General features: G+C 35.9%; 1 protein-coding gene across 2 annotated transcripts in view; it reads left to right on the top strand.

The window, feature by feature from the left end:
* LOC139121738 (bcl-2 homologous antagonist/killer-like) overlaps positions 1-13005 on the top strand; it is a 59893-nt gene extending 46888 nt beyond the window's left edge. For both annotated transcript variants that reach the window (XM_070686867.1, XM_070686875.1), the window contains exons 4-7: positions 767-826; positions 5118-5261; positions 6383-6563; positions 7258-13005. In XM_070686867.1, coding sequence (XP_070542968.1) covers positions 767-826; positions 5118-5261; positions 6383-6563; positions 7258-7368 — 496 coding nt within the window. In that variant the 3' untranslated portion in view covers positions 7369-13005. The remainder of the gene's footprint in view (positions 1-766; positions 827-5117; positions 5262-6382; positions 6564-7257) is intronic.
* The last annotated feature ends 617 nt before the right edge of the window (positions 13006-13622 follow it).

Raw genomic sequence — 13622 nt, 5'->3', positions numbered from 1 at the left:
CATCACTTGAGGGCGCTCTCTACACTCTCCCTAAGTGGGGGAGCGTCCTCGAGCGACGGATCTTTCAGTCCAGCGTTAGAATGGCCACTGAAAGTCACACTAATTGGTATGAATTTATAGCTCAGACTACAAGCTGCAACAACAGCCACGCTTACAACAACATAATTTGTCAGAATTTTAGGCAGTGTTGTCCCATGTTATGCGTATGCAGGTATATTTAGTAACAAACCTGAAATCGCAATCAACGCTATTAGTCAAGGGGTTATTGCAGAATGCGCCTTGGGGACAGATATTAAAACTCTCAAAAGTTTACAATACTTCTCGGATTTACCACTTGTTTGAGCTCATTTTAAAGCTCTTGGAGTAAGAATGGCCGCCATTTTGAATTTCAAATATCAGTAAATGTTAGGTAATTTGTTTATCTGGTACCAAAGTTTGCACAATGACCCTTGATTTTTATGCTTGATTTGGTAAGAGTATGGTTGAAAGTTTTGTTGAGCAAAGTTTAAGCAAACTTGTACATCTTACTTTCGAGATGCATAGTTAGTTAGTTAAGTTTATTATAGTGACATGAGATATCAGTGGTTCCAAAAGAATACAATTCAGCATAAGGTTAACACCTCCCAGCCCATAGTACCTTAAATACGGTAGTATGTATCTCGAAAGTAAAAAATTGAACCATGGTTTTCTCAAAGGTTTCATTCTATCCTGTTATTTATTTTTGTTTGTTTATATGTGTTCTCTTTTTCTTTTATTTTTTTTACAGCAGTACTTGTTTAACACATACATTAGGCAACTCAGAAAAAATAACACCAAACGTAGAAAGGTATTTGATATATTGCCATGCTCTATCTATATACAAAAGCAAGTGGCTCACAACCTTCTCCAGTTGTCTTATGTAAAGCAAACATTTTTACAGTTCAGTGCATGATATGGATGAAGGCAATGTGAACTTTGCCAAGATTTTCATTCATGATTGCAAGACCATGTTTAAGGTCGTATATGCCTCAAAATTAGAAGACAAACTTTTGCTCAAACTTTTAAAAATAAAGAATAAAATCATGGGTCAATGCAAAGTTTGGTACTAGAGAAACAGATTACCTACCGACACTTGAAATTCAAAATGGCCGCCATCCTTGTGTTAACTTCATGGGGAAAAGTATTATTTCAACTTTCACAAAATTAAGCTGTGGAAACTATCATGGTATATTTACTCAATGAAGTTCAAAATGAGCCCTCCACAAGTTTAACCTGTTCACCCCAATTCCCTGTAAAGAGGTCCACATTCACCATTGATAACAATGGGTTTGGGCCAAACCATGGTGGTGAAAGGGTTAAGAGCAAAAAAGTATTGGAAAAATTTGAGAGTGAATATCTGTTCCTAAGGCACATTCTACCTTAAACATTTTATTGTTAAGGATATACAGTCACCTGTAATCTAACTATATGCCCATATATGGTCAAAGGGGCGTTCCTTGGTATTCAAAATGCCCATGTGACGGCGCTGTTTTTAAAAAGCGGCCACCTGCTTAGAATCTGTGATTGGTTAGATTTCTCTTTCCATGGTAACTGTTGCAAAGTTGGAACAGGTGACAGTATACCTTTAAGTGATCAAAACATAATCATGAACTTTCTTCATCATCATCAGAGATTTTGCATTTGCTGAAGATTTTTAACAAAATAGCGCATCCTACAAATTCGTAAAGCATGAAATGAACAAAGCTTGGCCGTGTCTATATCTTTCATGCTTCCTCACAGGACGCTTTTGTTACCCTTGTGAGATGTTTACCATTTAATATTTGTTTATTTGTTTTGTCAAAAGTTATCACATGAAAATAAACATAAAAATATGAAAGTTATAAATGTTGATCTATTTTACCAATATTTATTGATGTGAAGTCTTGCATAAAGATATTTGTTATAAATTTTGAAAAATTGAACTTTCATGTTCTTCAATAATTTGTGAAATATATATTTTTTCATTGCTTCAACTTTGTATGATGAAATTACAACTTTAGAAGAAAGGATGAAAGATTTTTAGACAATCATCTTAAAGATTCAGTTTCGTTGTATGATTGCAAAAGTCAGCAGAAATCATGGCAATATACATTTCGAATGTTAAACTAGGTTAATTTTTTCGATGTCTCTGATAAAAATTCTGCATGTTCCTCATGTTGTTGTGCTTTGACCTTCATAATTCACTTGTGTGCCACATCAAAGTGATTTCCCAGCATGCATCACATCTTCAGAGACAGACGCTGTGCTTTTACCCCTTCACAACAATGGTTTGGCCCAAACCCATTGTTGTCAATGCAGATCGTGGACCTGTTTACAGGGAATTTGGGGTGAACAGGTTAAAAGATATACGTGATATGATCACTGCATAGTTTTTGAAATGTGCTCATGCTGTAGCATGTCAGACGACACACCCATATACATGTAGTATTTGATTTCATGTCATGTATTTGTTCAATCATCCTCGGAGCTGAAGCACTGCCACCCATTACGCCTACACTGTTACATCCTTCCACCCCCATTTTCCAATCCATCAGTCCGACTATACCACCTAACTGACTGAGCTAATATACATACATGTACATCATAAATAGCGTACATGTATGTATGCCTGATTTGGAATGTTGAGAACAAAAAACTAAGTCACACCATGATTACAGTATGTGTCAACATTCTTTACAGGACAATACAGCTATAACTTTTGATGATATTTTTATTGTTTTTTATATAAAATAAGTACATTGTCATCTCTTCTAAGTATTCCCTAAAGCAAATTTGCATGAGTTTGTCAAAACAAAGCATCAAATGACTTCTAGTGCAGACAAAAATTCTATCATCAACATTGGACATTCCCACAATAAGGCATTTCATTGAACATGATTTTGTGAATTTGAAGAATAAAACTTGTGGTGTACCAATGCAACAAAAATACATTAAAAGTTACAGCTAAAGGAAGCTTAAGCCTTAAAGGTATACAATCACCTGTAATCTAAATATGCCCATATATGGTCAAAGGGGCGTTCCTTGGTATTCAACATGCCCATGTGAGGGTGCTGTTTTTAAAAGGGGCCACCCGCTTGAAATCTGTGATTGGTTAGAATTTCTCTTTCCATGGTAACTGTGGCAAAATTGGAACAGGTGACAGTATACCTTTAAGCAGCAAGTTAGTTTTTCAAATGGTAAAGTCTAACACAAGTTCAATATTTCGGGAATGAGTTAGGGTTAAAATTTTGGCATGCAAACTCTGATCTTCACCCAGGGTTTAACAAATAACACTGAACAGAAATTCAGTGTATTTTAGGTTGCAGCATGTGATTTGCATTTGTGAGCATGTATACATCTCTAAGATCACAGCTTGCGTATTACACGATTACAGGAAATTATTTTTGTTTTCAGAATGGCTGTGACATATTTCAAACACTGGAGTGTACATTCGTCTTTTTATTGCTCTTTGCAACTTGTATACTAACATAACGTCACTGCCTCTTGATTTGGCATAACTTGTTTCAGAGCAGAAACAATATGTTAGTCATACCAATAACGATGTTTTGCTGCAAAATCTGGACTGGAAAGAAGTGACACTAAATATCTCCCTGATTTTTTTCAGGATTTTTTTTGTCAGAAATGCTCACCCTCTGTTTTAAGTAACCTTTTTCAAAGCTCATCCAAGCCATCTATCATGTTTGTCTTCCGCAGCATTTTTGCCATCTTGCAATTTTAAGGTAGAATGGGTCTCAGGGACAGATATTTGGACTCCCTAACTTTACAGTATTTGTTAGGTCTACCACTTGCAGGGGCTCACTTTAAAACTTTCATCACTATAGTTTGGGTCCAAACCCATTGTTATCAATGGGAAGTGTTGACCTGTGTACAGGGAATTGGGGGTGAACAGGTTAAACTCTTTGAGTAACCACGTCAGTTTTCTCTGGCCTATTTCTCTAAAAATCAACATTTGAATTTTCCCCAGAGAGAAAACACAAGAATTGCGGCCATTTTGAATTTCAAGCGTCAGTAAATATTGGGTAATATGTTTCTCTGGTACCAAATTTTGCAGGGTAACCCCTGATTTTTATGCTTCAATGTGAAAGAGAATGGTTGAGAAATTTTTTGGAGGAAATTTTGCTTAAAAAGTTTAAGTCCTTCACTTCACAGCACGTACTACGTTAACCACAGTACTCACACCACTGATACCTGAAATTCAAAATGGTGACCATCCCTCTTTATGGGAAAATTTCGAATCTTCACAAATTATAAGATGTTGAAAATTTTATTCATTCCAAGTGCTTCAAAATGACCCCACACGAGTGGAAGATTAGAAAAGTATTGTAAAAAATTGAGTGTCCGAATATCTATCCCAGAGGCACTTTCTACCTAAATTTTTGTACTATGTAGATTCACTGTCATGTGTGTTGAAATGACATTTTAAAAAATTTATAACATTTGTTGATTTTTCACGACCTCAGCAAGACCTTAAGTCCCAGCATTTCCATTAGGATGAGTCCACTAGTTAAATTACAGGGTCCTCATCACTGAGTGTGGGCTAACCTGCAGCGTCTCGGAAGCTGTTATCCAATTGGTTGGCTGAATCTTACCGTTATAATTTGATAATACAAGTAGACTCCCTAAGTTGTTGTGAATAGTGACAATCAACCAATCAGATATAACCTTGCGAGCACGCTGCACAGCAGCTCAGTGTTAATACATCAAGTTGTCTCAATTGAAATCTTAGAAAGACAAATTATAAATTTCTAACATTTCTTGACCACAGAAGAACAGAGTTTGGAGCCTTCCAAGACTGCAATGCACTGAACAAAGATACTGAGTAAAGTACCAGTGCTCTGCCAGAGATCTAATTAGGCACAAGTGAGATCAGTAGATAAACATTTAGATGTAAAGTTAGAGGGCTTTCCTAGGATCCTCTAACTATGCACTGTAATGCAAATGACTCCCTAGGTTGTGACTTATTAATACAAAACACTTTCTGTGTCTGCTTATCTTCACTGTTGTTTGCCAATTGCATCATTAACCAGATTCAACCTCTTCCAGCTGATGTTTCAAAGTTTGCACTGCAACTGATCGGTGTATCTGTCTTTTTCTTGCAGTCCGACAGCTCAGGTTGGCAGAAGGTTAGCCCAGATTGGGGACGACATCAATGCTCGTTATTCTGGGGAGTTTCGTGGCATGATACGATCATTAGACATCACACCTTCAACAGCATATGAACACTTTGCGAATATTGCCAGGAAGTAGGTCAATTTCATTGTTTCTATCAAATTTTGAATAAAATTACTGTTTCTGATTTCCTGTCTTCCCCTAGAGAGAAATGTGGTTTGTAGAGGTACAGTATGTCCCTTGCTCTAGTTTCAGTTAGGGAGCAAATCAAAATTGAAAACATGCCCGAATGCTACAGCAGCCATATATAGTCCACATAGTACTGGTGAAATTAACTAAATCACTAGATAATGAGCAAGCAGCGTTCAGGGTGCTGTTAACTGCCATTAGGACTAATCATAAACCTTCTCAAGGGTCTACAGACTTACCTCATCCCAAAGGTCTAAACCGAAATATTCAGGTATAGAAACAATTCTAAATTCCTTGCCTCGTATTTGAGTAAACCAGACAAGTCCATCAAACAGGTAAATTTCACCCACTAAACCCAGACAGGTGGGCAGATTGTAAGGCCTGTTTCCTTATCTTCTTCTATGATTAGGCAAAAGTAATTAAATTCTTTGTTTTGCGTCCAGGTGCTTAGGTTTTTTGAGATTTTTTGGAAAAAAATCACAAACTTTCCTTTTGAAATTTCGCCGTTGGTGGCGCTATTTCATCGCAAAAACAAGTCATGGCTCTTAAAGGGAGATTGTTGTCAGAACTCTGCTCAAAGGTTGCCAGGGACCTCTCTGACCAATGTAAACACTGAATCTTGGGTACGTGGCGATTGATGAAAGTTAAAACATGTTTGTTAACAATGAATATCATAAAATTTAAATGTTGCAGCTATGTTGAAGTGATGCATCTTGATATCATGCATGAAATACATTGTTTGTAAACAACAAAGTCACACACGCACAGTTCCGACGACACCCTCCCTTTAATTTTGCTGCCAAACACTCCTTTACAGCAGTCAGATTTCACTCATATGAACCATGCAATGACGTAAAACAGTACCCTGTACACATTTGCCTCTGTTAATACTCGCTTCCTCAATTCCCGCCATCTGTTGAGGCTTTGCTTCCATAAAATGAAAATTATTGAAAGTTACTGTATTGTTACCTTTAGATATTCTTTTTATCTTTCAAACAAATCCATTTTCATGTCTTTTCCATGAGATAACTGATTTTGTGTAGTATTATGTCTCCTTTCTCGACAGGATTTTCACCGACGGCATCAACTGGGGAAGAATCGTCGCACTATTAATGTTCGGATATAGGATAGCAATAGATGTTATAAAAAAGGGATTCAAGAGTTTCTTCAATAGCATAGTTAAATTTGTAGTGAAGTTTATTATTGGTGAGAGAATTGCTGCATGGATTGCAAGACAAGGTGGTTGGGTAGGTGACAAAATTTATTCTTTATTTATTAATTCAATTCTTTATTTATTTATTTATTCATTTATTTATTTATTTATTTATTACATGAAGAGGTTCCAAATGGATGACCTTTTGAACTATTGTTTTTGTTAATATTTGTAAATCTTTGTTTTTGTATTTATTTATTGATGCAATGTAACAATAAAATGTTAACTTTGGCCAGCAGGTCAACAGTCATCACTGCATGAAAACCCAATAATACTTACTGTATTAGCATGGATTATTGCCTGTATTTTAGCTGAAGAGTGCATATACAGATGAATACAGTCAATAATCCATCGCTTGTATTCAGCAAGCTTGTATTCATGTGGATTCATGTGAATTCACGATTATTATTTTAATACAGGTAACTTATTAGTGTGAATTTATCTGTATTATTGTGTTTCATGCAGTCATGTTTGAGGGCGCTCTTCATATTCATAATGTACACTGAGTCCAGGAAGAGTCCTATTCAGACATTGTGTTTGTTATCTTGTCATGACAAGTTTGGCTACTTTCTTGCCTTCACCTGTGTCCTTTCATAAAGTGCATTAAAAAGACCTAGATCTTATTTTTTAGTCTAAGCAATTTTTTTTGTGTTCAAAATTCTGAAATGTGTCTCAAATTTGGTGTGAGCAGCAGAAAGATAATTCCTCTGTTTGTTTGTTTGTTGTAGGCTGCAGCTCTCTACTATCAACTTGAAGAACCTGGCTGGAAAGCCGTAGGTGTTGTCGTTGCCATAGCAGCTGTATCAATAATTGCATGCATTTCCATAGCAAGAAGATAACATCTCTCACTTGGAAAAAAAACTTTGATTTTAAATATTTATTCTGAGAAAATCTTCCTCTAAGTGTAGCTTGGTAGTTGCTATTTTCTGTAAGATACAGTAGAGTTACTTTTCCTTCCAGTTGTCAGTGTGGGATACATAAATAATGACAGGTTGTCTTTTGTTGGTTACTGTCTGAGAATGAGCAGCTGTGAATGTAGTAGAGCGACATTATGTGTTCTTACTTTAAAAAAAACTCAAGCAGGTGTGGTAATGGTCATTTTGAAGGGGCTGAAATTCTTTTTGTTGTTTCCCACTTTGGTAAAACTCTTCATCTTGTAGGTACTCATACATTCGGGCCAATGTGCAGTGATGCGAAGGGTTATTACTGATTTGTAGATTGTAATTATTGACATCAACTTAGGGAGTAGGAAACTAAGGCTATCGAGTTGCTGATTGGCCGTTTCAAAATTCATCAATTTGAATAATACAGAGACAGCCAATAAACCGTAATCTTCTTAGACACTACACATTGCCAGTTAGACTGTCTTTCGTAGCAATCCAAAAGTTCTATATTTTTAAAAAATCAGTTGAAACAATTCAATTTTTGCCCCAGAGAGTAACAATATTTCTTTTTTTTTTTTGATGTCATGTGAAGGGTTTTTGAAATAGTCAGGCATGACCTGAAAGAGGACAATAGTTTTTTACAGATAAAAGCTCCCTTGTTCTTTTGTGCTTTTTCACATAAACAAAGTGTCTTGTAATCTCTTTAGCTGTTTTCTATTTGCCACTCATTCGAGGTGTTTGTGGTTGAATTTATTTACTGGGAACATGGGTTTATGACAATTAATACGCTACAGATGGTGACTGTATGCATCAGAATGTGGTCACATTTCTGTAGAGTCTGTGTGCTGTAGGTTACCCTGTTTGTTTGTTTGTGTTTGTTTTTTGCCATTCACACCCTTGATCATCTGTCTTTGCATAAAAGTGACAGGACATGGTATCTTTTTCATCATATGTCTTAAATATTTGCTTTTGGGGTGGGATCTGCTTTCACTGAAATTGGTTTCCAAAAAATTTACAAAAAACCTAGTTATTCATACTTTATGTGTCTTATCTTTTGTTAAGTGTTTTTAAAGTGCGAAATTTGAGTTGGCATCAAAACATATTGATTTTGACTGATGAAAACACATGAATGCAGGTACCATACACTGTTTACTGTTATATAGGTAAGCTGTAAACAGTGTTTACCTTATGTTGTTGTTGCATTGTCTTGTACTGGAAAATGACACCCCTACCAGCTGCTCTCCAAAACAAACTTTTTGAGTAGATTTTCAGGTACTTCTGTAGTAAGCTACCCAGCAATGTTGTAAAATTTTTATTATAATCAAAAACATCACTTTTGAAACAAATTTGGAATTTGTCAGCAAAAGTTCTGTTCACGTAGATCTGTGCTGCTGGACAGTAAACGGGAGGACGATTTCTCGTCAGTGGCTGTTGCTTTGTTTTGCATAGAGGGGGAGGGTTGGAGGTTTATGTCCTTGAGGGAAAGATTCCTCAGCTAACTTGCTGTTTGCTGCAGTTTGAATTTTCTCTTTATTCATAGAACCTTTTTACAGACTCTAAGATTCAAAAATCATGGCAGGAAATAGGTTTCCATGTCTATATGTGTTTGCCAAATTGAAAGAGTTATGCACACTAGCAGGGCACAAAGAAGTATGGTGATTTGTTGATGGTCATGTCTTGTTTTTCATGTTTACTTTCACAGCTTAAATATGACTGGTCAAAAATCGAATTGCGTTAAGGTAGAAAGGGCCACAGGGACAGATATTTGGACTCAAAGTTTCACAATTCTTTTCTGATCTTCCACTTGTGGAGGTTTATTTTAAAGCTCTTGGAGTGAGAAAAATTTTCACCATCTTAGCCGTTTTGAAAATAAAAAATTATATTTTCCCCATACAGTTAGCATGTGGATGGCAGCCATTTTGTTTTTCAAATATTGGTAAATGTTTGGTAATTTGTTTCTCTATAGTACCACTCTGAGACCCCCAATTTTCATTCTTGATTTGGAAAGAGAATGGTTGAAATTTTCATTGAAGGAAGTTTGAGCAAAACCTTTCACTTTCGAGACACGTTGTACCTTAGGACAAATAGTTTGAGGTCTTTGTAATGCCTGGGTTGTAGGTGTGAATTTCTTGATGTATGCTAATTACGCATCAGCTTCCTCATCTGTGCAGTATGTATTGAGGCAATAGATTAATGCTAGAGTCAAGACCTACATGTAATTGTCTGTAGCAAGACTCAGTAGTTGTTGATTCATCCACAGTCATGGCCATTGTCATGTTGTTGTAACCCCATTCTGATTAGTAATTTTCTGTTTTCAAAATTGTCAATCCCTGAATATACAGTAACAAGGATGAATGGTTTGTAGAAATTGCAGAATACACGGAAAGAATGATGATCTTTCCCCACAGAAAATGACTTACAATTTATAAGATGAAATTCAAACATGTCATTTGTAATTGAAGTACAAATCTAACTAAAGTACAAATACTAATAGAATACATTATTACAATGTATTTTTTGATGTATAGTAACTCAAATTATTTCAAAATTGATCTTTCTGATCTTTCTGAAAATGCGGAAATTTTAAGTGACAATCATTTTCCAATGACACAATGTATAACAATGTACTGTGATACAGTCTGTAATTAAAGTAGAATCGCCGTGACAACAGCTACCCAGTTGCTCAAAATGTTCACAAATCTTTGAAACAATTTGAGCTGTTTTACAGTTTGATCTGCTGCTTGTTGTGACTTTTTAAGCATGTAGAGTTAATGAAGTTGTCACCGTACTCTTCTTGTGAAAATCAAGACTTAATTCAACTTTTCCCCATAGAGTTTACACCTCCCATCACAGGACATAGTAACTATTGTTAATTTCAAGTATCACTAAAGGCTGCCAAACTTTGCACAGATAACCCCATATATCCAGTGTTTATTATGGAGGAGAATTGCTGAAATTTTCCACGAAGAAAGTTTGAGGAAACGTAAAACTATTTTGATGCGTATATTACCTAAAGCAAACTATGTATGTTTGTTGGAGTACAAACAGTAAAAAATGTCTTTTGAATTGTGTGGGCATACCTTTACTAAAGCAGAATTTTCATTTACTTCCAATCTGTGGTTGGGACTATGTCGTCCATGTTGACTTGAGTGTGATTAGCTGATTTTGAAGCCCAAATTTTTAATGAAATATTTCGAAAAATGGCGATGGCAAAAAACACACATAGTTGTGAGTTTATCTAGTGTTGACATGAGTTGTCAAGTAATTTGTGTACCCAACATAGTGTTCAGAATGGTCATGTGAGTGTTTGTTCAGATCTTCATGATTTGTGCCCGCAATTTTTAGCGACTTTTGAAATCACCCATATTTTTTGTGTGCTGTAAACAGAGTTAAGGAAATTATTTTATCTTTTCTGTGTAGATTCATTTGCTAATTCTATATGCATCTCTTAGACTATGTGACAACCAAAGTCTAATGACACTGGAATTTCTCGTCACTAATTTAAAAACTGTGAAATTATATTCAATAAAAAAACTTAACCAAATGGTGGACAGTAGATGGTGAGAGATATACACTGGAAAAGTTGGACAAAAAACATTTTAATTTGAAAAATTTTGTTATCCTTTTTATTCTTTTTTTTCATTGATACAAATTGGAAAACCACAACTTTTGAACCTGTTGCCTGGAAGTACTTATTTACAGACATGACCCTTGCCTCCACATTTGACAATTTTCTTTTAAAGAGAAAAAGCACTGTAATTTTTGTCAATTTTTAGCATTCTTGTTCTGCTTAGTCAGTTTATTTTATCACCAGAACAAATTTAACCTTTAACCCCATTTCTGTGTATGTAGGTCAATTGACTCTGTTTAAAACCATTGGGCTATACCAAAGTCCCTGGGTAAAAGAGGTTGAGTAACCTATAATATACCAGTATGTGTCAAAACAGTTTCTATATGTATGACATGCATTGTCTTTGTTGATCAATTCAGATATAATGGTTCGAGTAATTGACATTTTTTCCTTAGTATTTTTCTTTCATGTATCAACTACAGTTTCTTGATCTATACTTCTTACAGCATTTTAAAATTCTCCAGCAGTTTTAAATACCCAGTATTTGGATTGTCAATGTATTGCATCAGTGTCTTACATGCAATATTATTGTAAAAAACTCAAGTGTAGACATGAATTCTAACACTGACAATACAAAACACACATATACAATTAAATGTTGAGAAGCAAAATTCTGGGCATTCCAAAACACTGAGAAGCAGAAACTCAAAACTGTAGCTGACACATGCAATAAAAACTTTAAAAAATATCTTTGGTTACAGTAACTGGTCCTTTGATGACAAAAAATAGAAATCTATTGTAAAAAGATAACTTTTAGTCCTGATATGAATTCAAACACTGACAATACAGGACCCACACAATACAGTTAATGTTAACAAGCTGAGTATTGGGTATTCCAACATACTATGGAAAGTAGAACTCAAAACTGTAGCTGACAGGGCATGCAACAATAACCTTTAAAACATTAGTCCAGGCCATGAGCCCACGTGAACAATTTTCTCTTATTGTTTTGAGAACTGTAAAACTTTGAAAACTTATTACCTTCTCGTGTCTATTTATAGACAGAGAAGGTATTAGAGTTGAAAACCAATATGCTGCTGTCAAGAACTTCCGTCTGTCAAGACTTCCGTCTGTCAAGATCCGTGGACGTCATGCCATTGTGATGGGTCATATCATAAACTGGTGGGGGTGTTCATGGCTCAGGTTGAGGTGTGGGAGAACGATTTTGAGCTATGACAAAAATCAAAAGGGACTTAGCGGCATAGCCACAGTGTTAAGCCTTTCTCCTAGGTTTCTTAGTTGACTACAATCTACTGTATTACAGACTACTGAGCTGACGTTAGGGGTACTCACTTTGTGTTTGCTCACTCTGTGAGCGCTAGTGTTTGGTACTGAGTTGCGTGGATATCCCCTCATGGCCTCACGTGATCTGGGCCTGTTGCATAATCTGCAGAGATGATCATATGCCTCGGTAGAGTTGACTTTTCAGATCCTCAGATTCAGATCCTCAGATCCTCAGATTCAGATCTCAGATCTCAGACCTCAGATCCTATAACTTCAGATGCAGATTCGGAATTAAAATTTCACAACTTTCAAAGTTTGATGTAATATACTGATAAATAAAATATAATTTAGATTTGAAAAGGCTTTAGAAATTATTTTATTTCTATCTTGAATCTTGAACTTAAAAACTTCGATCTCAGAATCAGAACGTCATCAGTCGAAGACAGGGTGCGCAATGATTCGACTTGTTATATCATCACGTGAACGTTCCCAGCTCTATAGCCTATACATAGAGACATAGAGATAAACACACACCAGCGATCGAACGATCAAGACCGCGACGATCATGTAAATGCTGGCTATCGGCAGTCCGTATTTTACCATCGTTCGTAATATTGATGGCGAGGGAATATAACTAATCCATGTTGGAAGCCAGTGACCCCGGGCTAAATCAGAATTCAGGGGGTCGGAAGAAGCAAGTTAGCTAATCTGTAATTGTAGACCCGTGTTCGTTGAAACTTGTTAAGCGAAAATGTTTATGTAGACGTCCGACTATTTTGTTTTCATTCATAACTGCCTTGTATATGTCATATTCAAATTATTTTTAAAAAAATTGCAATCATACTGTTAATACGGGTATTGTAAAAGGCTTGTAAATTTGAATCTGCATCTGAAGTTATAGGATCTGAAATCTGAGATCTAAGGATCTGAATCTGAGGATCTGAAAAGTCAACTCTACCCATATGCCTCCGAGTCTGTAAACTGTCATTGTGTAAGCCTGTCGGCATTTTCCTTGCATTTTTTCTCATTTAATTTTGCAAAATATCGGCGAGTACCTCAATATTTCAAGATAACCCTTTCTTCCCAATCGTTTCCTGGAGTTTCAGAGTCATATGAACGAAAATGAGTGAAAGTTTTAGACAGGAAAATCGGACGTCGGCCATGTTCAATGTTTACAGTACAATCAGAAGTTTACGTGGAGGAATTAACCAACAAACACAGGAGTGTTCATGATGCCCGCCCTCTAGAGGCAGACCCTCCTATATGAAGTACCACATTTGATGCTTGTGGAAAGCTTGACCACACAATGGAGCATTTAAATTTTAGAAAATGACAAACTGAATAAGAAGGTATT

This window comes from Ptychodera flava, chromosome 2 (genome assembly GCF_041260155.1).
Source record: "Ptychodera flava strain L36383 chromosome 2, AS_Pfla_20210202, whole genome shotgun sequence".
Taxonomy (NCBI): Eukaryota; Metazoa; Hemichordata; class Enteropneusta; family Ptychoderidae; genus Ptychodera; species Ptychodera flava.
Note: the sequence above shows the minus strand (reverse complement) of the source record. Positions and strands in the feature narration are given on the sequence as shown.